This window comes from Schistocerca cancellata, chromosome 4 (assembly GCF_023864275.1).
Source record: "Schistocerca cancellata isolate TAMUIC-IGC-003103 chromosome 4, iqSchCanc2.1, whole genome shotgun sequence".
In the NCBI taxonomy this organism is placed as follows: Eukaryota; Metazoa; Arthropoda; class Insecta; order Orthoptera; family Acrididae; genus Schistocerca; species Schistocerca cancellata.
The window spans coordinates 146454376-146478888 of NC_064629.1; the positions used below are offsets into that span (position 1 = coordinate 146454376).

Here is a 24513-nt window from a genome sequence, read left to right on the forward strand (position 1 = left end):
ACAATGACATTGTACCGACCCGGACACTTTTCTTGACCTTCGATAGTGTTAAGCTGCCATCGCGCATCAAGGCGGGCTACGAGGTTATTTCTGTTCGCCCCTATGTCCCGACACCTACGCGCTGCTACCAGTGTCAGCGTTTCAATCACACTAGACAGTCTTGTTCCAATGCGGCTAAATGTGTCACTTGTGGCAGGGATGCCCATGAGGGTGACTGTCCACCTCCGTCTCCTCGTTGTGTGAACTGTCAGGGTGACCATGCCGCATCCTCCCGCGACTGTCCTGTCTATAAGGACGAACGCTGTATCCAAGAAATTCGGGTCAAAGAGAAAGTGTCCACCTCGGCTGCTCGCAAGCTATTGGCTAGTAGGAAGCCCACGCTGCTCCCAGCGGGGAAATACTGTCCTCGCCTCTCCTCGGACTACCAGGGAGGTGGCAACCCAGACATGCGATCTGACCTTCAGCACCACGGTCGTCCGTTCGGCCAGTGCTAAGATCGCGCGGTCGACGTCTCCTCTTCCTCCCATCACCCCACAGACACCAGCCCCTTCATCAGCTTCTGCTAAGACGAAGACCCCGAAGTCAGATGCACGGGCCTTCAAGAAGGAACCATCCCGTGCAGACTTCCTACGTCCCTCGACCTCCCAGCCTTCGACCGGTACTTCCACCAAACAACCTTCCAAGAAGTCTCATAGGAAGCACAGTTCTCCTTCTCCGCCACGGCGCATTTCTTCTCCTGCGCCACCCAGCGGTTGCCGCCCCAGGCCGTCATTCGTTTCGCCTGGCCGCACCGCTGGTAGCCGAACATCAGGCCGTTCACTGGCGGCGGAAGCTTCCCCTCCCGGCCATCTTACCGAGATGGCCGATGAACCTATAGACCCAATGGACGATGACAGTCCGCCTACTGATAGCGGCGGCAGTGCTCGCTCGAAGCCAGGCCCTCAGCGGCCTTCGAGGTGACCCCTTCTTTCATCTTCCTTTTCTTCTTACGATGGCACTTATTCACTGGAATATTCGCAGCATTCGCTCCAACCGAGAGGACCTGAAGTTGCTGCTCCGCTTGCACCGTCCGCTCGTCGTAGCCCTCCAGGAAACGAAGCTACGCCCATGCGATCAAATTGCCTTGGCACACTACACCTCTGTGCGTTTTGACCTACCCCCTGTGGTAGGTATCCCAGCTCATGGAGGGGTTATGTTGCTGGTCCAGGATGATATTTACTACGATCCCATCACGTTGCACACCGGCCTGCAGGCAGTTGCCATCCGCATTACTCTCCCCACTTTAACGTTTTCCTTTTGTACCATTTACACTCCATCGCCATCTGCTGTTACCAGGGCAGACATGATGCAACTTACTGCTCAGCAACCTGCACCATTTTTGTTAACTGGAGACTTCAATGCCCACCATCCCCTTTGGGGCTCTCCAGCGTCCTGCCCGAGGGGCTCCCTGTTAGCAGACCTTTTCAACCAGCTCAATCTTGTCTGCCTCAATACTGGCGCCCCTACTTTTCTTTCGGACACATCTCACACCTATTCGCATTTAGACCTCTCTATATGTACTCCCCAACTTGCACGCCGGTTTGAGTGGTATGCACTTTCTGATACATATTCGAGCGACCACTTCCTGTGTGTTATCTATCTCCTGCAGCATACCCACTCTCCGTGCTCCTCTAGTTGGACCATCTCCAAGGCAGACTGGGGGCTCTTCTCTTCCAGGGCGACCTTTCAGAATCAAACCTTCCCAAGCTGCGATCGTCAGGTTGCACACCTCACGGAAGTCATTCTCGCTGCTGCTGAATATTCCATCCCTCACCCTACTTCTCCACGTCGCGTACCGGTCCCCTGGTGGACCGCAGCATGTAGAGACGCTTTACGTGCTCGTCGACGTGCTTTACGCACCTTTAAACGCCACCCTACAGTGGCGAATTGTATAAATTATAAACGATTACGTGTTCAGTGTCGTCGTGTTATTAAAGAAAGCAAGAAAGCCAGCTGGGCTGCTTTCACAAGCACCTTCAACAGTTTTACTCCATCTTCTGTTGTCTGAGGTAGCCTGCGCCGGCTATCTGGCACTAAGGTCCACTCACCAGTTTCTGGCTTGACGGTCGCGAATGACGTCCTCGTGGCCCCTGAGGATGTCTCCAATGCCTTCGGCCGCTTTTTCGCAGAGGTTTCGAGCTCCGCTCATTACCACCCTGCCTTCCTCCCCCGCAAACAGGCAGAGGAGGCTAGGCCACCTAACTTCCGCTCCTCGAATCGTGAAAGTTATAATGCCCCATTCACCATGCGGGAACTCGAAAACGCACTTGGCCGATCACGGTCCTCCGCTCCAGGGCCTGATTCTATTCACATTCAGATGCTGAAGAACCTTTCTCCTGCGGGTAAAGGTTTTCTTCTTCGTACATACAATCGCATCTGGATTGAGGGACATGTTCCCGCATGCTGGCGCGAGTCTATTGTTGTCCCGATTCCTAAGCCGGGGAAGGACAAGCACTTTCCTTCCAGTTATCGACCTATCTCGCTTACCAGCTGTCTGTAAAGTGATGGAGCGAATGGTTAACTCTCGATTGGTTTGGCTGCTAGAGTCTCGACGCCTACTTACCAATGTACAATGTGGATTTCGTAGGCGCCGCTCTGCTGTTGACCATCTGGTTACCTTGTCGACCTTCATTATGAATAACTTCTTGCGGAAGCGCCCGCCCGCGGCTGTGTTCTTTGATTTGGAGAAGGCTTACGACACCTGTTGGAGGGCGGGCATTCTCCGCACCATGCATACATGGGGCCTTCGCGGTCGCCTCCCTCGTTTATTCGTTCCTTTTTAATGGATCGACAGTTCAGGGTACGTGTGGGTTCTGTCCTGTCCGACACCTTTCGCCAGGAGAATGGGGTGCCACAGGGCTCAGTTTTGAGCGTCGCTCTCTCCGCCATCGCGATCAATCCAATAATGGATTGCCTCCCAGCTGATGTATCAGGCTCCCTTTTTGTGGACGATTTTACCATCTATTGCAGCGCGCAGTGTACACGTGTCCCGGAGCGCTGTCTTCAGCGTTCTCTTGACCGTCTTTACTCCTGGAGTGTCGCCAATGGCTTCAGTTTTTCTGCCGAGAAGACGGTCTGTATTAACTTCTGGCGCTACAAAGAGTTTCTCCCACCGTCCTTACGACTCGGTACCGTTGCTCTCCCAATCGTGGAGACAACCAAATTTTTAGGTCTTACGTTTGACAGGAAACTTAGCTGGTCTCCACGTCATATTTGGCTGCCCGTTGTACCCGTTCTTTAAATGTCCGTGTTCTCAGTGGTATGTCGTGGGGAGCGGATCGAACCGTCCTACTTCGTCTATATCGGTCGATCGTCCGCTCCAAGCTGGATTATGGGAGCTTCGTATACTCCTCTGCACGGCCATCCATCTTACGCCGCCTAAACTCCATACAACATCGGGGTTTACGACTTGCGATCGGAGCGTTTTATACTAGTCCCGTAGAGTCTTCATGCTGACGCTGGCGAATTGCCACTCACCTACCGGCGCGATATACTGCTTTGTCGGTATGCCTGTCGGCTACTGTAAATGCCCGACCACCCGTCTTATCGTTCCTTTTTTGACGACTCTCTCGACCGTCAATACGGGTTGTATGTCTCTGCCCTGCTACCCCCTGGAGTTTGCTTTCGTGGCCTCCTTCAACACCTTAATTTTTCACTCCCTGCAACCTTTCGAGTGGGCGAGAGCCACACGCCACCTTGGCTCCAGGCTCAGGTCCGCGTTCATCTTGACCTCAGCTCGCTCCCAAAAGAGGTTACCCCCGGTTCGGTCTACCACTCCCGTTTTGTGGAACTTCGTTCGAAGTTCATCAATATGACCTTCATTTATACAGATGGCTCTAAGACCAATGACGGGGTCGGGTGTTCTTTTATTGTCGGGGCACAAAGTTTCAAATACCGGCTCCATGGCCATTGTTCGGTCTTCACAGCTGAGCTCTTTGCCCTCTACCAGGCTGTTCTTTACATCTGCCGCCACCGACATTCTGCTTATGTCATCTGCTCCGATTCCCTGAGCGCCATCCAGAGCCTCAGTGATCCGCATCCAGTTCACCCTTTCGTGCACCGGATCCAACGCTCTCTTCGGCAGCTGGTGGACGTCGGTTCTCCGGTTAGCTTTATGTGGGTCCCTGGCCATGTCGGTATCCCTGGGAACGAAGCTGCAGATGCCGCGGCCAAGGCTGCGGTCCTCCAGCCTTGGACAGCTTCTTGTTGTGTCCCTTCGTCCGATTTTAGCAGGGTCATTTGTCAGCGCATTCTATCGCTGTGGCATGCCGATTGGGCAGCACTTACAGACAACAAGCTTCGGGCCTTGAAACCTCTTCCCGCGGCTTGGACGTCCTCCTCCCGCCGTTCTCGGCGGGAGGTCGTTTTGGCCCGGTTACGCATTGGACACTGCCGGTTCAGCCATCGCCATCTGCTGACGGCTGCGCCGGCGCCGTTCTGCCCATGTGGGCAATTGCTGACGGTCCGCCACATTTTAATGTCCTGTCCGGATTTTAACACACTGCGTCTAGATCTTAACCTGCCATGTACTTTAGATGCCATTTTAGTGGATGACCCACGAGCAGCTGCTCGTGTTTTTCGTTTTATCAATTTGACAAACTTCTCTAAGGACATTTGATGATGCTGTTTTTTAATCCTATGCCTGTCAGTCTTTTATCGTGTTTTCCCTTTTAGTTGTTGTTGTTTTAAACTTGTGCCTCGCGGTGCATTCTTAACGTAGTCAGGGCGCTAATGACCATTAAAGTTGTGCGCCCTAAAAGAAAAAAAAACAAAAAATGCGGCTTTCGTCGCCGCCGCTCCACTGCTGACCACCTTGTGACCTTGTCGACATTCATCATGAACAACTTTTTGCGAAGGCGCCAAACGGTAGCCGTGTTCTTCGATTTGGAGAAGGCTTATGATACCTGTTGGAGAGGAGGTATCCTCTGCACTATGCACAGGTGGGGCCTACGTGGTCGCCTGCCCCTTTTTATTGATTCCTTTTTAATGGATCGAAAGTTTAGGGTACCTGTGGGTTCCGTATTGTCCAACGTCTTTCTCCAGGAGAACGGAGTGCTTCAGGGCTCCATCTTGAGCGTAGTCCTTTTTGCCATCGCGATCAATCCAATTATGGATTGCATTCCACCTAAAGTCTCAGGCTCTCTCTTTGTCGATGACTTCGCGATCTACTGCAGTGCCCAGAGAACATGCCTCCTGGAGTGCTGCCTTCAGCGTTGTCTAGACAGCCTATACTCATGGAGCGTGGCAAATGGCTTCTGGTTCTCTGGAGAGAAGACGGTTTGTATCAACTTTTGGCGATATAAAGCGTTTCTTCCGCCATCCTTACATCTCGGTCCCGTTGTTCTCCCATTCGTGGAAACAACTAAGTTTCTAGGGCTCACATTGGACAGGAAACTTTGTTGGTCTCCGCATGTCTCTTATTTGGCGGCCCATTGTACATGTTCTCTTAATATCCTCAGAGTTCTTAGTGGTTCATCTTGGGGAGCGGATCGCACTGTCCTGCTTAGCTTGTATCGGTCCATAGTCCGATCGAAGCTGGATTATGGGAACTTCGTCTACTCGTCTGCTCGGCCATCCCTCTTATGCCGTCTCAACTCCATCCACCATTGGGGGTTACGTCTTGCGACCGGAGCCTTCTACACTAGTCCTGTCGAGAGTCTTTATGCTGAAGCTGCCGAATTACCATTGACCTACCGGCGCGACGTACTGCTGTGTCGGTATGCCTGCCAGCTGTTGTCAATGCCCGACCACCCCTCTTATCAGTCCTTCTTCGCCGATTCTCTCGACTGTCAGTACGGGTTGCATGTGTCTGCCCTGCTGCCCCCCGGAGTCTGCTTCCGTCGCCTACTTCGACAATTGCATTTTGCCCTCCCTACCACCTTCAGAGAGGGTGAGAGCCTGACACCACCTTAGCTCCAGGCTCCGGTTCATATTTCTCGACCTCAGCTCCCTCCCGAAGGAGGGTACTCCGGCTGCAGTGTATTGCTCATGGTTTGTCTAACTTCGTGCTCGACTTGCCGGTCACACCTTTATTTACACCGATGGCTCCAAAACTGACGATGGTGTCGGCTGTGCCTTTGTCGTCGGGGCCGCCACCTTTAAATACCGGCTCCTCGACCAATGTTTCAGCTTTACGGCTGAGCTTTTTGCTCTCCATCAGGCCGTTCAGTATGCCCGCCGCCACCGCCATTCATCGTGTGTACTCTGCTCTGACTCGGTGCTCTTCAGAGCCTTGGAGCTCCCTATCTGGTCCATCCCTTGGTTCAACGGATCCAGCAGTCCCTCCATTCTTTCGCTGATAATGGTTCTCCTGTCAGCTTTCTGTGGGTTCCTGGACATGTAGGAGTGCCTGCGAATGAGGCCTCGGCCAGCCTCCCATTGTGTCCAGTCATCTGACGTTCGTGGGGTTGTTTGTAAGAGGCTTGTGTCGTTGTGGTGGGATGCTTGGTCATCCCTCCAAGGAAACAAGCTCTGGGCAGTAGAACCGCTCCCAACTGCTTGGACAACCTCCTCCCGACCATCTCGGCGAGAAGAGGTCCTTCTGACCAGGTTGCGGGTTGGGAATTCCGGTTTAGCCACCGCTACCTGCTCTCCGGTGACCCAGCCCCGCAGTGCCCTTGTGGTCAAGCATTAACAGTGCGCCATGTTTTATTGTCGTGTCCCCGCTTCAGTCAATCTCGTGTTGCCTGTCCTTGCCATCCACTTTACCGGATATTTTAGCTGATGACGCTGGAGCAGCTGCTCGTGTTCTGCGTTTTATAACTTTGACTGGCTTGTCCAAAGACATCAAACTTTTTTACTTATTTTATCTGCATCTTTGTCAGGACTTTCTGGTGTCCCCCCTCCCCTTGAGCTTTACTAGATTCCATGTGCTCTAACACCTGTGACTGGGCGCTGATGACCTCAGTAGTTGAGCGCCCTTAAACCCCACCAAAAAAAACAGCGAACATCAGTAATCAACACTCAAACGGAACTGTGGTACTCCAGAAATTGATTTCTTCTTTGCAATTAAAACAGGCGAACACCACGGTGGGTCTAAAGGACGTCTTGGTTTTATAATTCATCTAAATCTACATGGATACTCTGCAAATCACATTTAAGTGCCTGGCAGAGAGGGTTTACCGAAACACCTTCACAATTCCCTATTCCAATCTTCCAGCGCGCGGAAATAATGAACACCTATCTCTTTCCATACGAGCTCTGATTTCCCCAATTTTATCGTGGTGATCGTTCCTTCCTATGTAGGTCGGTGTCAATAAAACATTTTCGCATTCGGAGGAGAAACTTGGTGATTGGAATTTCGTGAGAAGATTCCCTCGCAACGAAAAACTCCTTTCTTTTAGCGATTGCTAGCCCAAATCTTGTATCATTTCTGTGACTCTCCCCCATATTTCGCGATAGTACAAAACGTGCTGCCTTTCTTTGAACTTCTTCGATGTACCCCATCAGTCCTATATGGTAAGGATTCCACACCGCGCAGCAGTAGTCTAAAAGAGGACGGACAAGCGTGGTGTAGGCAGTCTCCTTAGTAGGTCTGCTACATTGAAGTGTCCTGCCAGTGAAATGCAGTCTTTGGTTAGCCTTCTCCACAGCATTTTCTGTGTTCCTTCCAATTTAAGTTCATAATTGTAATGACTAGGTATTTAGTTGAATTTACGGCTTTTAGATTAGACTGATTTATCGTGTAACCCAAATTTGAGTTCCTTTTAGTACTCATGTGGATGACCTCTCACATTTAGGTATTTCGGGTCATCCATTCAGATATCTTTTCTAAATCGTTTTTCAGTTTTTTATCTTCTGATGACTTTATTAGTCGATAAACGACACTGTCATCTGCAAACAACCCAAGACGGCTGCTCAAATTCTCTCAAATCGTTTATATAGATAAGGAACAACAAAGGGCCTACAATACTACCTTGGGAACGCCAGAAATCACTTCTGTTTTACTCTGATTTCCGTCAATTACTAAGAACTGTGACGTCTCTGACGGGAAATCACAAATCCAGACACGTAACTGAGAAGATACTTCTTAAGCACGCAATTTCCCTACAAGCCGCTTGTGTGGTACAGTGTCAAGTCTTCCGGAAATCCAGAAATACGGAATCGATCTGAAATCCCTTGTCAATAGCACTAAACACTTCATGTGAATAAAGAGCTAGTTGTTTCACAGGAACGATGTTTTCTAAAGCCATGTTGACTGTGTGTCAATAGACAGATTTCTTAGAGGTAATTCATGTCCGAACACAATATGGTCCAAAATCCTGCTGCATATCGACGTTACCGATATGGGCCTGTAATTTAGTGGCGAACTGTTGTATGTGATTAAGTATGGAGCTAATGCATCAGCATACTCCGAAAGGAACGTAATTGATAGTCTGGACCAGAAGACTTGCTTTTATTATTTGGGTTGCTTCACTACTCAGAGGATATTCACTTCTGTGTTACTCATGTTGGCAGCTGTTCTCGATACGAATTCTGGAATAATTACTTCGTCGTCTTTTGTGAAGGCATTTCGGAAGGCTATGTTTAGTAACTCTGCTTTGGTAGCACTGTCTTTGATAGTATCTCCATTGCTATCGCACAGAGAAGGCATTGCTTCTTGGCGCTATCATACTTCACACACAACCAGAATCTTTCTGGCTTTTCTGCCAGGCTTAGAGACAGTTCGGTTGTCGAAACTGTTTCAAACATCTCGCATTTAAGTCCGCGCTAAATTTACAGCTTCTGTAAAAGATGGCAAATCTTAGGGATTTTGCGCCTGTTTAAATTTGGCATGTTTGTTTCGTTGTTTCTGTAACAGTGTTATAACCAGTTTTGTGAACCGAGGAGGATCAGCTCTGTCGTTTATTTTGTATAAATCTCTCAATTGTTGCCGATACTATTTCTTTGGATTTAAGCCACATATGATCTACACTTAAATTATTAATTTGGAGTGGAGATTCTCTCAGGAAAGCGTCAAGTGAGTTTTTATCTGCTTTTTGAATGTTATCTCGCTACCACAACCCTGTGTTCACTAATCCCTGACTCGGTTTTGATGCTCGTTCTTAACTCGGGATTATTTGTTGCTAAGAGGTAAAGTGCGTGTTCACAACTGTTTACTATTCGCGTGGGCTCGTGAAGTAACTGCTCGAAATAATTTTCAGATAATGCGTTTAGCACAATTTCGGATATTTTCTTCGTACCACCGGAATTGAACATGTATTTTCGCCATTCAGCAACTGTATCATCTGAATTGGGAGGTCGGTAAAAGGATCCAATTATTTCATTCTGTTGCCAACAATGATCTCTGCCCATACTAACTCACAGGAAGTATCTACTTAAATTTTGCGACAAGTTAAACTACTTCTGACAGCAACAAACACGCCACCGCCAACTGTGTTTAGCCTATCCTTTCGGAACACCGGCTTCTAATTGTTCAACCATGTCTTCTACCAACTATTTGACTGAATGGTATCCGGTAAGGATTCTGTATAATTGGGGCTGCATTCCCTGTATGAATAAAATGCTGAACTAAATGAGTGACATAAATTTGCACGTTCTCGGAATCTGCATACTCCAACAAAACAGGCGCAGACATCTTCTGTTCATCAGCTCTCAAAAGTTCTACCTTCTTCCAAATCTTGCGCTACTGGTACAGAAATGTTAATAACTGCAGCATTTGTTACTTCATCTGAAATATGTATTAAGTCACTGTTCCTTACGCTCGACACTTCAACTTTCGTTCCTCGTGGCAAAACATGCTTATTGCTCATTGTTGTAACCGGGACTTCTGCGACATTCTCACCATTGTAGCGACACCTACACTTCTAGCAACATAACAATGCATTATATTCAGTAACTCCCTTTCCTCACATCGATCAATTAATAAAGTTCCTTCCTTGCATTGGGATGACTTGACTTCTACGTAGATTCTTTCTGCTCCCTTGGGAATTGGCTGAGACTGATCAACTTGAACATCGACTCGGATGGTTTGAACTAATGCATCGTTTGGGCGGTCGAATCCCACGACGTCAATAGTGCTGCTCCTTTGAGTACGATCTGAAGAACGATTTCCTAGGTTGTAGTTGCTATGGCCTAGTCTGATCTTCCTTTCTGCGACAAATATCTTTGACTCGTTAGCGGACAAGAAATCAAATCAAAGTAGTCATAACGCGTTCCGTTATTTGGAACTAAGTCACTCCAAAAGAAATGCACACTATTTTTTTAAACCCATCTTATATTCTAAATGTCTGAAAGTTTAAGTGTGTAGATACATCCTTTAGGAAAAATATTTTCATTTCTCCACGTAATTTCCATCCCTCTCAACTGCCGTACGCCATCTTGGAACCAGCGCCTGTGTACCCGCACGGTAAAATTCTGGACCAACCTGTTGGAGCCACTGTTTGGCAGCGTGCACAAGGGAGTCATCTTCAAACCTTGTTCCACGATGAGTCTGTTTCCAAAGAGAAGATAGTCACATGGAGCCAGGTCAGGACTGTAAGGCGGATATTTGTTTTTCCATCAGAGTTTTGTGGTCGCTTCCATGGTTTTTTGACTGACATGTGGCCATGCGTTGTTGTGCAACAGCAAACCATCTGCTTTTGCCGATGTGGTCGAACACCACTCAGTCTAGCTTGAAGTTTCTTCAGTGTCATCAGATATGCATCAGAATTTATGGTGGTTCCACTTGGCATGGTGTCCACAAGCAAGTCCTTAAGAATCGAAAAGCACTGTAGCCATAGCTTTTCCAGCAGAAGTTGTGGTTTTGAATTTTTTTCTTGGGTGAATTTGCATGGTGCCACTCCATTGATTGCCTCTTCGTCTCTGGTGAAAAATGCAGCTATGTTTCATCACCTGACACAATTCTTCCAAGAAATTCATCTCCACCATTCTCCTACTGTTCCAAAAGTTCGCTGCATACCATTTTCTTGTTTCTTTGTGAGCCACTGTCAACATCCTGGGAACCCAGTCTGGTACAAACCTTTTTAACGCGAACACTTAGTGTCCTGCGAACACTTCCACCCAACGTAGCGTGACAATTCGTTAACACTGCACACTGTCTGGAGTGTGCAGTACGAGGCCTGCCGCTGTGAGGACAATCGTCAATATTGCCGTGCCCACTTTCATCACGTAACCTGCTTACCCACCGACTAACTGCACTGCGATCGACAGCAGCATCTCCATACAACTTTTCCAACATCTTGTGGAATTTTTCCCCTGTCTGGTTTTCACAGCACAGGAATTCTACATCACGTTGCTTCTGACGAACGTAAAGTGCAGCACCCATCTTGAAGACATGCTGTGACGGCGCCACTCATGGGAACAGGTTGAGCTAAGTTTGAAAACAACCGGGACGGGTGTATCTACACACTGTAAAACCTTCACACATGCAGAATGAAAACTGTATTTTTACAATAATAGTGTGCATTTCCTTTGAAGTTACCCTTGTAATTGCACCCTTGCTGTGTATTTCTTTTTCACCATCTTGGCCTTGGCCAAGAGTTAATTTTTCTCCATAGTTACGTAGTTTTCCTCAGTTTAACCCTCGCACTTTTAATAGTGGCAGTTTCAGTTTATCCCGTGTATCTATGCAACGCCACGTTGTCTGTGCTCATGTGTCAATAAGTAGTTCGATGTTTCTCCTACGATATATCTGTGGCAGATACGTCCCCGTCTTCGTCTGCGACTGAGGAGACGAGCACGTCGTTGAGCAGCTGCGACACGAGCGGCTGCAGCGCATCCGACACTAGTAGCTGCAGTACAACAGACACCAGCTACTCCAGCGAAGACAGCTCCACTTCAAACCCCAGCACTACCTCCAGCGGCGGCTCATCTTCCAGTAGCTCCGCCACAAGTTCCACTGAAGACGGTACCTCAACTGCTTCCAGTTCCTCCGTCCAAGACGCAAACACGGAATCCTTATCGGGCGAAGATTCTTCAGTCCAGATACTTGCTGACAAAACTGCTAAGTTGTATGTTTGGACGTCAACAGATTCTGATGAAGGTAAGGCTGCTACTTCTCCATAAAACGCTTAAAATTTGTCTAGCCAAACTAATGAAACTGCATATTTTTCCGTAGAAAAAAGTTCGTGCATCACTCAATTTAAACAATTGAACCGCGAGAGTTGTTAAGTTGAAAGGTTAAAATTGTTGGCTTTTTATGTAGTTTTTGTGGAGTCGACATTTCCATTTCTTTCAGACTTCATTGCAATAGAATTGGAAACAGTACTGAATTTCTCACACTATATCCAAAATTGCGGCTAGTCACTCTTGCCGCTTGGTTTCTCCACATACCTATGGTGCCTGAAAGTACTGAACATGATCAGTTATGATGCACATAACTGATGTATGGCCATAACACGTGTTGGAGCTTAAAGTTGTCAGTTCAAATACAGGTATTGAAAATCGCTAGTAAAATCAGACAAGGAATGAGTGAAATCCTTCGAACTATTTGCAGCCCCCCCTCTCCCCCCAGGGGGTCCACAATTTTTGTGGATACGTGCGTGTCGAGCATGGGGCTCAGTTATTGCAGCCTTCTTTCTCTCCAGGGCTGCATTTCCTTCCCCTTCCTTTCGTTTCCCCTCCTTGCTCCTTTCCCGTCGCCCTCTCCTTTCCCTTTCTTGGTGTCCTTGCTTATGTTGGCCCCCGCTATCCTCCTGGTTCTGTTGGTTTTACAATTCGGCTTCGTTGCGTAATCATCTCCTTTCGGCATTCCTTGGTCCCCCTCTGGGGTTGACTTCCATTACAAAATTTCTCCTCCGTAGTGTGAACCATTTGGGGGAGAGCACCTTACCTAGTGTCTCCGACACGTGCCCTCCTAGTACATTCCACCTTTACTTTCACGTCGTTGTCTGATGATAGGGTGCATAGCCAGCACGGTAGCCACCCTGTCTGGTGGGGTCACTATGTACCATTCTGGTTGACCCCCTGAACACACAGGGATAACACTTGATACCTGAGCTGTGACCACCTCATGCATGACCTAGGATACCTGAGCTGTGACCACCTCATGCATGACCTAGGATACCTGAGCTGTGACCACCTCATGCATGACCTAGGATACCTGAGCTGTGACCACCTCATGCATGACCTAGGATACCTGAGCTGTGACCACCTCATGCATGACCTAGGATACCTGAGCTGTGACCACCTCATGCATGACCTAGGATACCTGAGCTGTGACCACCTCATGCATGACCTAGGATACCTGAGCTGTGACCACCTCGTGCATGACCTAGGATACCTGAGCTGTGACCACCTCGTGCATGACCTAGGATACCTGAGCTGTGACCACCTCGTGCATGACCTAGGATACCTGAGCTGTGACCACCTCATGCATGACCTTGAGTGGTTGCTAGTCATCCTGGAGCCATGCCAGACGGCCCTTGCTGTGGCTGGGTGGCGCCCATGACGAGAGCCCCTGATCGGAGTGGGTGGTATCAGGGCGGACACTATCCAAATGAAACGCATACGGGTCCAGAACTCTGGCCGTTCTTCTGCGGCCGTCTCTGTGTGGAACTGATTCTGAAAGTGCTGCTTCTCTTGCCCCTTCGGCCTTCCTTCCATGGCTACCCCCTGGGAAGAGGGTCAGGCCCGTCAGCTAGGGGCGAAACCTTTCCCCCGTTACCTAGTTTGCACCAGGACTGAAGAAGATGCTTTCACCAATACCAAACCTTTATTCTTTGTGGAACACATTGAAGACAAGTTTGGCGAAGTGGACTCCCTGAGCAAGATGCGGTCAGGTTCGTTGCTGATCAAAACTGCTTCAGCTGCCCAATATGCGGCCCTTCGTGCCTGTACTCATCTTGGCATAATTCCTGTGTCCATTACCTCCCCACCAGTCTCTAAATATGGTACAAGGTGTGATTTTTCACAGGGATCCCATCCTTCACACTGATGAACTTCGGGACAATCTTGGATGGTGGGGTGTTCACTTTGTTCGGCATGGTCAGAAGGGTCCTAAAGACAATCACATTGATACTTGTGCCTTTATCCTGGCCTTTGAAGGGGACACCCTCTCTGAGAAAGTTAATATTATGGTTTATCGTTGTGATGTGAAGCTGTACATCCCACCTCCTATGGGGTGTTTTAAGTGCTTGCGTTTTGGACACGTCTTCCCGCTGTTCACAGGCCCCTCTCTGTGGTGACTGGACGTCCACTCCATGAAGGGAGTCACTGTGTTCCCTCAGGGTCCACAACTCTTTTGTGGATACGTGTGTAGCGAGCATGGGACCCCGAGCTAATGTGGCCCTCCTTCCTTTCTGGGCTGCATACCTTCCCTTTTCTCATCCTTCCCCCTCCCCCATCTTCGCCCCCCCTCACCACTGGCTCTTTCCTTCCCTTTCTCCCCCTCTGGGAGTATGGTTTGTGCCTACGTCTGGAGACGGACGCTCTACACTGTTACAAATTCCTTGTTTTCTATACTTGCAAGTCTTCGTCGTTCCTCTGTCCTTCTCTTTTCCTTTCCGCTTCTCTCTGCACTTTCCTCCGCTGCGGCGTTTGAGACCCCTCTTCTTTCCTTTCCCTTTCTCTTTTTTCCTCCCTGTGCGTGTCTGAAGGCCGACCCACGCACTTCCACGCGTAGCCAGTGACGGGGTAACGCATAATTCCCCGCCCCGGGTAGACAGGTAGGACACGTACGTACCCCCTGGTAACGGCCAGGCCCAGGGAGGGGTGATTACCTGAGCTGATACCTTCAGAAAGTGCCGATTGGTCCCTCCGTCCGTTTGTCGGGAGGTGTGACCTGAGGTGTGAACAATCACCTAAGGCGGGAGTGCCCTCAGTGAGGGCCCCCACAAGGGAGGAGCGCGCCATCGGAGACGCTGGTAATCATGGGGGATTCTTCTGCAATGGTTTTCCTTACCTTCCACTATGTCTGCTCACAAACGTAAGGTCTGAGTCTCAGCCACAGACAGTTCTTCCATCGTTGCCACAGTTCCTTGTTTCTCGGTCTGACGAAGGTCACGACTTCTCCACGGTCAACCCTTTCATTATTCAGAAAGGTGTCGACGCAATTGCAGGTCCTGTAAAGTCTTGTTCCAGATTACGGAATGGCATCCTGTTGTTAGAAACAGTCAGTGCCCTCCAGGCACAAAAATTGCTGCGTACTTCACTGCTCCACACCTTCCCCGTTCGGGTGGAACCGCACCGTACCTTAAATTCCTCGCGTGGAGTCGTTTATACACGCTCCCTCGATGGATTGTCTGACGAAGAAATTCAGCACTACCTGTCTGACCAGGGCGTAACGGCTGTTCATAGTTATGAAAAGGGTTGACACGAACATCATTCCCACCCGCACTGTCTTCTTGACATTTGACAAAGTTCAACTCCCATCGAAAATCAAAGCAGGTTATGAGATAATTTCCGTTCGCCCTTATGTCCCAAACCCTACGCGTTGCTATCGGTGTCAGCGGTTCAATCACACCAGCCAGTCCTGTTCCAATCCGGCCAAATGTGTTACGTGTGGCAAGGATGCCCATGAGGGTGCTTGTCCACCTCCATCCCCTCGCTGCATCAACTGTATGGGTGACCACGCCGCTTCCTCTCGAGATTGCCCCATTTTTAAAGACGAAAAGTTAATCCAGGAAATCAGAGTGAAGGAAAAGGTGTCGACCTTTGCTGCTCGAAAATTATTCGCCAGTCGACAGCCCACTGTGCCTCAGACAGGAACATACAGCACTGTCCTTGCTTCTCCTCGGCCAACAAAGGAGGCGGCCACACATACGTGCGACCTCACCTTTAGTGCCACGGTCGTCCGATCGGCCAGCGCAAAGATCGCCCGTTCAACCTCATCACTTTCGCCTGCCCACTCTATGGCTCACCCTTCACCGGGTTCTGCTAAATCTCGATCCCAAAAGTGACACAAAGCCTTCCAAAAAAGAGCATACTCGTGAAGAGTTTTTACGTACCGCAACTTCCCAACCATCTGTTCCTCCTTCATCTAAACATCATACTTCAAAGAAGGCTCAAAAGAAACCCAGTTCCTCTCCTTCTCCGCCAAGGCGTGTCCCATCTACAGCTCCACCTGGCGGAAATGGCCCTCGGCCGTCTTCTGTGTCGCCGAGGTGCACTGCTGGTGGCCGGTCAACCGGCCGATCGCTGGTGGCAGGAGCTGCTCCTGACCAACCTATGGATCAGGATCTTCTGCCTTCGGCTGAATGCCATTCCATGCTGTCGGTCGCTAGCTCCGAGCAGTCTTTGAGTTGACAGCAACTTTGGTCACATTCCTCCATTTTCTGTTCACCCTATGTCCATTATCAACTCGAATATCCGCGGCATTCGAGCCAATCGGGATGAATTGTCGATCCTCTTAAGATCCTACTCGCCGGTCATCTTTTGTCTTCAGGAAACAAAGCTGCGTCCCCATGACCGCTTTGTTCTCCCTCATTTTCAGTCCGTCCGATATGATCTCCCCTCTGTTGCAGGCACTCCAGCCCATGGAGGACTCGTGATTCTTCTCCATGATACTCTACATTATCACCCAATCCCCTTAAACACTTCCTTCCAAGCTGTCGCCGTCCGTCTTTCCCTTTCCGGATACACGTTCTCTCTTTGTACTGTATACATTCCATCGTCCACACCAATGGCACGAGCTGATCTCCATCTTCTTTGTCAGCTTCCACCCCCCTATTTGCTGGTTGGGGACTTCAATGCCCTCCACCCGCTTTGGGGATCTCAACATCCTTGTCCACGTGGCTCACTATTGCTAGACGTCTTCCACCAAGCGGATCTAGTTTGCCTCAACACTGGGGTCCCTACATTTTTGTCTGCCTCCACGACAAATTTCTCTCATTTGGAGCTTTCGGTCGGTACTGTTCAGCTAGCTCGGCGCTTCGAATGGTTCGCCCTTGATACGCACTAGAGTGACCACTTTCCATATGTCCTTAGACTGAAGCCTCAACTGCAATATATGCGCCCGCGACGCTGGATGTTTGCCTAAGCCAATTGGACACCTTTTTCGTCTCTCGCGACATTCGATGACCGTCACTTTCCCAGCGTCGGCGATGAGGTCACACATATTACCGACGTTATTCTTACAGCTGCGAAACGTTCAATACCACGCACCTCCGAATTGACCCGGCGCCCCCCAGTTCCTTGGTGGAACGAGCCGTGCCGTGACGCATTACGTGAGCGGCGACGTGCTCTTCCCGTTTTCCGCCGCCATCCTACTTTGGCCAACTGTATCCGCTATAAGCATTTCCGTGCGCGATGCCGTCGCGTCATCCGCGATAGCAAGAAGGCAAGCTGGAAATTCTTTATTAGCTCATTTAACACCTTCACTACCTCCTCGAAAGTTTGGAGTCGACTTAGACGGTTCTCAGGTGCGCCTAGTTTCTCCCCGGTCTCTGGGCTCACTGTCGCGCGTGATACATCAGTGGACCCCGTGGCAATTTCTAACTCATTGGCTCAGCACTTTGCTGAGATTTCGAGCTCTTCCAATTACCCGCCAGCGTTTCTCCCGAAGAAACGTGCAGCGGAAGTGCGACCTCTAGCTTTCTCCTCTCAAAATCGCGAAAGCTATAATACTGTTTTCTCCATGCGGGAACTCCAACATGCACTCTTCTTCTCGCTTCCCCGCCCCAGGACCGGATGGTATCCACGTCCAAATGTTGCTGCATTTATCAACCCATAGTCTGCATTACCTCCTTCGCCTTTATAATCGAATTTGGACCGACAGTACTTTTCCCAGACGATGGCGGGAAGCTATCGTCGTTCCCGTTCCGAAACCTGGAAAGGACAAACATCTCCCCTCTAGCTATCGCCCCATTTCTCTCAAAAGTAGTGTGTAAGGTTTTGGAGCGTATGGTGAATTGCCGTTTAGCTTGGTGGCTGGAGTCCCGCAGTCTTTTAACACCTGCTCAATGCGGATTCCGAAAGCATCGTTCTGCAGTTGACCATCTTGTTGCTCTCTCCACTTATATCATGAACAATTTTCTCCGGAAACGCCAAACAGTAGCAATATTTTTTGATCTGGAGAGAGCATACGATACCTGTTGGAGGACAAGCATCCTCCGCACACTGTTCTCTTGGGGCTTTCGAGGTCGGCTGCCCCTTTTTCTTCGCTAATTTATGGCAGAGCGCACATTTAGGGTGCGGGTGAACACTACTCTCTCCCGTACTTTCTCCCAAGAAAACGGGGTACCCCAGGGCTCCGTGCTGAGTGTTGTACTGTTTGCCATTGCCATCAATCCAATTATGGATTGTCTCCTTCCTGATGTCTTGGGCTCCCTCTTTGTGGACGATTTTGCGATCTACTACAGCTCTCAACGGACCAGCCTTCTTCAACGACGCCTTCAAGGATGTCTCGATCGCCTCCACTCTTGGAGCATCGAAACCGGCTTCCATTTTTCTCCCAGTAAGACCGTTTTTGTTAATTTTTGGCGACGTAAGGAGTTTCTTCCACCCTCCTTACATCTAGGACCTGTCAACCTTCCGTTTTCGGACGTCGCTAAATTCTTGGGTCTTATGTTTGACAGAAAACTGTGCTGGTCCTCCCACGTTTCCTATCTTTCGGCTCGCTGTCTGCGATCCCTCGACACCCTCAGTGTCCTGAATGGTACCTCCTGGGGAGCGGACCGAGTGGTCCTTCTCCGCCTCTATCGCGCCTTAGTGCGCTCGAAATTGGACTATGGAAGCATAGTCTACTCCTCTGCTCGGCCGTCTATTCTTCAGCGTCTCGACTCTATCCACCACCGTGGATTACGTTTAGTGTCTGGAGCTTTTTACACCAGCCCTGTGGTAAGCCTTTATGCTGAGACTGCTGAACCTCCGCTGTCAAATCGGCGAGCAGTCCTTCTGAGCCGTTATGCCAGCCATCTGTCTTCCATGCCTGCTAATCCAGCCCATGACATATTTTTCGACGCCTCCTTTGATGTAGGGTATGCAGGCCGCCCCTCCTCCCTACTACCACCGGGAGTCCGCTTCCGTCGACTGCTCCATTCTCTTTCCTTCCGCTTTCCTACAACCTTCTTGACAACTTGGGGTACAGCACCGCCTTGGCTCCGTCCCCGGATCTGCCTGCTCCGTGACCTTTGTCGATTTCCCAAGGATGGTACTCCTTCTCTTGTTTATCGTCGGGCATTTGCTGCTCTATGTGCACAAATGACGGAAGCCACATTTAATTACACCGATGGCTCGAAAACATCGTTAGGTGTAGGAGTGCCTATATTGTTGGCGACACCCCAAATCACTTTCGGCTTCCCGACCAGTGTTCGGTCTATACTGCGGAGCTTTACGCTGTTCTCCGGGCTGTCCACTACATCCGCCGTCATCAGCGGATACAGTACGTTATCTGCTCCGATTCTCTCAGCTCTCTCCTCAGTCTCCAAGCTCTTTACCCTGTGCACCCTCTTGTCCACCGGATTCAGGACTGTCTGCGCTTGCTCCACCTGGGGGGCGTCTCGGTGGCGTTCCTCTGGCTCCAGGGACACGTTGGTATCTGCGGAAATGAGGCGGCCGATATTGCAGCCAAGGCTGCAGTCTCTCTTCTTCGGCCAGCTATTCCATCGATTCTCGTCGCCGATCTACGGCGCGTTTTCTGTCGTCGTGTTGTTCATTTATGGCACGCGCACTGGTAGACACTTCCCCAAAATAAATTGCGGGACGTGAAAACTCTTCCTTGTACTTGGACCTCTTCCTCCCGAACGCGTCGTCGGGAGGAGGTAATTTTAACTAGACTCCGGATAGGGCACTGTCTTTTTAGCCATAGACATCTTTTAAGCGGCGATCCTCCCCCACTCTGTCCCCACTGCTCTGTTGTGGACGGTAAGACACCTTTTAATTGAGTGCCCCTATTTTACTCCATTACGCGCCCGTCTACAGCTGTCGCCTGATATATCGTAAATTTTAGCAGATGACACGCGATCGGCCGATCGCGGTCTAGAGTTCATTCGTGCCAGTGAAATGTCGTCAGTTATTTGAAGTTTTTTTTTGGGATAACCAACCCCCTTCTGTAGTGAATTTGTAAGCCTTCCTTCTGCTTTTAGTTTCTCCAATTTTATGACTTTCGTTCCCATTGCTGCTAGTTTCCGTTTTCGTTTTTTTTTTACTGTTTCCTAAGTCATAGACCGGGCGCTAATGACCCTAGCAGTTTTGCGCCCTAAAACCATAACAAAAAAAGATACAGGAGAAGAAGTCCCTCCATCGTTTAACCTACAGAGGCCCGTAAGAAATACACACGTCTTCACCCTGTGTCCATGACATCTAGTTTGGCTGTTGTTTCATCTTCACCCCTTCCTCCCCTTTCCTTACCTCATCCCAGACCCCTCTCCTCCCCCCATCCCCTGTGGCTCCCACACCTTCTCCTCTGGGCGCTGCTCCCCCTCCCCAGCTGGAGAAGTGTCCCACTCCTTCGGCGTCTGCTGGTCAAGGGCGCCTCTCCCGGGATGCCCCTTCCCGGCACCTTCCAGGCCAAAGGTCTGCTGCCACACGACGATCGCGAGAGCTGCGGTCTGTCGGACCCCAGGTCGCCCGTCTTTCTCTGTTCTGATCTTGCTGCAGATGGCTCCTTTATGCCGCACAGTCCTCCTCGATCTCAGCCTGAAAAGAAGAAACATAAGTCCCGGGACAAAGAGCCTCTGGTGTTACCAGAGGTCCCTTCCCCGACTTCAGAACAGGATTCTGACCTGTCCTTCACGGATGTCGCCCCCTCCTTGTCGGTGACGGGTGGGGACCCGGCGGTATGACTGGCTTTAGCGTGTTCAGCCCCCATTTAAATCATCGTTCTGTGGTTCTCCAATGGAATTTTAATTAATACTATTGTCACCTTCCAGAATTGAAATCCCTTCTTTCGTCTTACTCTGCAGCTTGTGTGGTTCTCCAGGAATCTCATTTTACTGATACTCACCGACCGTGTTTTCTGTCGAAATCGGGTCGGACCCCTGCGGGCTTCTGGTGGCGTTCGTACGTTGGTCCGTACAGACATTGCTAGCACGTGGATTCCTCTTCAAACTACATTGGAAGTGGTTGCTGTTAGGGTCCACCTACACTCTGCGGTCACAGTTTGCAATCTTTATCTCCCTCCTGACCGGACTCTTACACCTGCTGCCTTAACTGCCCTTCTTCACCAACTTCCTCCTCGTTGGGGATTTTAATGCTCATCATCCCTTGTGGGGCAGTGCCTTTACATCTAGACGAGGTCTTCTTATAGACCAGTTTATTGCAGACCACGACTTGTGCCTTCTTAATGATGGCTTCCCTACTCATTTCAGTGCCGGTCATGGTACCTTTCCTGCCATTGATCTTCCTTTTCCTTCTCTCTCTCCTCCCTTCATTACACTGGTCGCCACACGACGACCTTTGTAATAGTGACCATTTCCCATTATCACGCTCCCTTCACGCTCCCCCCCCCCCCCCACCCCTGCGGGTCTGGGGATTAGAATAGGCCCGAGGTATTCCTGCCTGTCGTAAGAGGCGACTAAAAGGAGTCCATCCCCCTCACGGGGGTAGTTAGCACCTGTGTCCGGAGACGGACGGTTCCACGACCTATAATTGTGGTCTTTTTGGTTTTTCACTTCTCGTTTCTTCCTTCCTTTTGTTGGTTCGTTTCTTTGCTCTTCTCCTCCTCACTGTCTTCCTTACTCTTTCCCTTGCCTTCTTCTCCTTGCCTTCTTCTCCTTGCCTTCTTCTCCTTGCCTCCTTCTCCTTGCCTCCTTCTCCTTGCCTCCTTCTCCTTGCCTCCTTCTCCTTGCCTCCTTCTCCTTGCCTCCTTCTCCTTGCCTCCTTCTCCTTGCCTCCTTCTCCTTGCCTCCTTCTCCTTGCCTCCTTCTCCTTGCCTCCTTCTCCTTGCCTCCTTCTCCTTGCCTCCTTCTCCTTGCCTCCTTCTCCTTGCCTCCTTCTCCTTGCCTCCTTCTCCTTGCCTCCTTCTCCTTGCCTCCTTCTCCTTGCCTCCTTCTCCTTGCCTCCTTCTCCTTGGCTCCTTCTCCTTGGCTCCTTCTCCTTGGCTCCTTCTCCTTGGCTCCTTCTCCTTGGCTCCTTCTCCTTGGCTCCTTCTCCTTGGCTCCTCTGGTCTCCGCCTCGGCGTTTGAGACAGTCTGTCCTCTTTCTCCCTCTCTCTCTCTTATTTTTCCTCTTCTTCCTTCCTCCCTGTGCGTGCCTGAAGGCCGACGCACGCGTTGCCGGTGACGGGGTAACGCGTAAGTCCCCGCCCTGGGTAGACATGTAAGGCACGCGCGTACCCCCTGGTAAAGGCCAGGCCCGGGGAGAGGCGATTGCCTGAGCATGATACCTTCTGACCATGCCGATTGGTCCCTCCGTCTGTTTCTCGGGAGGTGTGACCTGAGGTGTAAACATTCACCTAAGGCGGGAGTGCCCTCTGAGAGGGTCCCCACAAGGAAGGAGCGCGCCATCGGAGACGCTGGCAATCATGGGGGATTCCTCCGCAATGGATTTCACTCCATCTCTCTCGACTTCTGCCCAAAAACGGAAACGTGACCAGCCACCAGTGAGAAAAGTACTACCGCCTGCCCCACAGTTCCTCGTCGTTTCTCGATCTGAGGACGGAAAGGATTTTTCCTCTGTCAACCCTTTCGTTATCCAGAAGGGCGTAGATGCCACAGCCGGATCTGTGAAATCTTGTACCAGGTTGCGTAACTGTACCTTATTACTAGCAACTGAGAGCGCCTTTCAGGCACAAAAACTGCTTCAGGCCACACTCCTGTACACGTTCCCTGTCCGGGTGGAGGCCCACCGAACTTTGAATTCGTCTCGTGGTGTAGTCTATACTAGCTCCCTCGACGGATTGACTGACGAGGAGATTCAATCTTTCCTCGCTGAGCAGGGCGTGACGGCTGTCCATAGGGTCATGAAAAAGGTCAACAATGACCTTGTACCGACCCGGACACTTTTCTTGACCTTCGATAGTGTTAAGCTGCCATCGCGCATCAAGGCGGGCTACGAGGTTATTTCTGTTCGCCCCTATGTCCCGACACCTACGCGCTGCTACCAGTGTCAGCGTTTCAATCACACTAGACAGTCTTGTTCCAATGCGGCTAAATGTGTCACTTGTGGCAGGGATGCCCATGAGGGTGACTGTCCACCTCCGTCTCCTCGTTGTGTGAACTGTCAGGGTGACCATGCCGCATCCTCCCGCGACTGTCCTGTCTATAAGGACGAACGCTGTATCCAAGAAATTCGGGTCAAAGAGAAAGTGTCCACCTCGGCTGCTCGCAAGCTATTGGCTAGTAGGAAGCCCACGCTGCTCCCAGCGGGGAAATATAGTACTGTCCTCGCCTCTCCTCGGACTACCAGGGAGGTAGCCACCCAGACATGCGATCTGACCTTCAGCACCACGGTCGTCCGTTCGGCCAGTGCTAAGATCGCGCGGTCGACGTCTCCTCTTCCTCCCATCACCCCACAGACACCAGCCCCTTCATCAGCTTCTGCTAAGACGAAGACCCCGAAGTCAGATGCACGGGCCTTCCAGAAGGAACCATCCCGTGCAGACTTCCTACGTCCCTCGACCTCCCAGCCTTCGACCGGTACTTCCACCAAACGACCTTCCAAGAAGTCTCATAGGAAGCACAGTTCTCCTTCTCCGCCACGGCGCATTTCTTCTACTGCGCCACCCAGCGGTTGCCGCCCCAGGCCGTCATTCGTTTCGCCTGGCCGCACCGCTGGTAGCCGTACATCTGGCCGTTCACCGGCGGAGGAAGCTCCCCCTCCCGGCCATCTTACCGAGATGGCCGATGAACCTATAGACCCAATGGACGATGACAGTCCGCCTACTGATAGCGGCGGCAGTGCTCGCTCGAAGCCAGGCCCTAAGCGGCCTTCGAGGTGACCCCCTTCTTTCATCTTCCTTTTCTTCTTACGATGGCACTTATTCACTGGAATATTCGCAGCATTCGCTCCAACCGAGAGGACCTGAAGTTGCTTCTCCGCTTGCACCGTCCGCTCGTCGTAGCCCTCCAGGAAACGAAGCTACGCCCATGCGATCAAATTGCCTTGGCACACTACACCTCTGTGCGTTTTGACCTACCCCCTGTGGTAGGTATCCCAGCTCATGGAGGGGTTATGTTGCTGGTCCAGGATGATATTTACTACGATCCCATCACGTTGCACACCGGCCTGCAGGCAGTTGCCATCCGCATTACTCTCCCCACTTTAACGTTTTCCTTTTGTACCATTTACACTCCATCGCCATCTGCTGTTACCAGGGCAGACATGATGCAACTTACTGCTCAGCAACCTGCACCATTTTTGTTAACTGGAGACTTCAATGCCCACCATCCCCTTTGGGGCTCTCCAGCGTCCTGCCCGAGGGGCTCCCTGTTAGCAGACCTTTTCAACCAGCTCAATCTTGTCTGCCTCAATACTGGCGCCCCTACTTTTCTTTCGGACACATCTCACACCTATTCGCATTTAGACCTCTCTATATGTACTCCCCAACTTGCACGCCGGTTTGAGTGGTATGCACTTTCTGATACATATTCGAGCGACCACTTCCTGTGTGTTATCCATCTCCTGCAGCATACCCCCTCTCCGTGCTCTTCTAGT

At 50.5% G+C, this 24513-nt stretch overlaps 1 protein-coding gene across 1 annotated transcript in view; it reads left to right on the forward strand.

Moving 5' to 3' along the window:
• LOC126184947 (uncharacterized) overlaps positions 1 to 24513 on the forward strand; it is a 51468-nt gene that overhangs the window by 20735 nt on the left and 6220 nt on the right. Inside the window, exon 3 of the mRNA XM_049927621.1 lies at positions 11681 to 12022. Coding sequence (XP_049783578.1) covers positions 11681 to 12022 — 342 coding nt within the window. The remainder of the gene's footprint in view (positions 1 to 11680; positions 12023 to 24513) is intronic.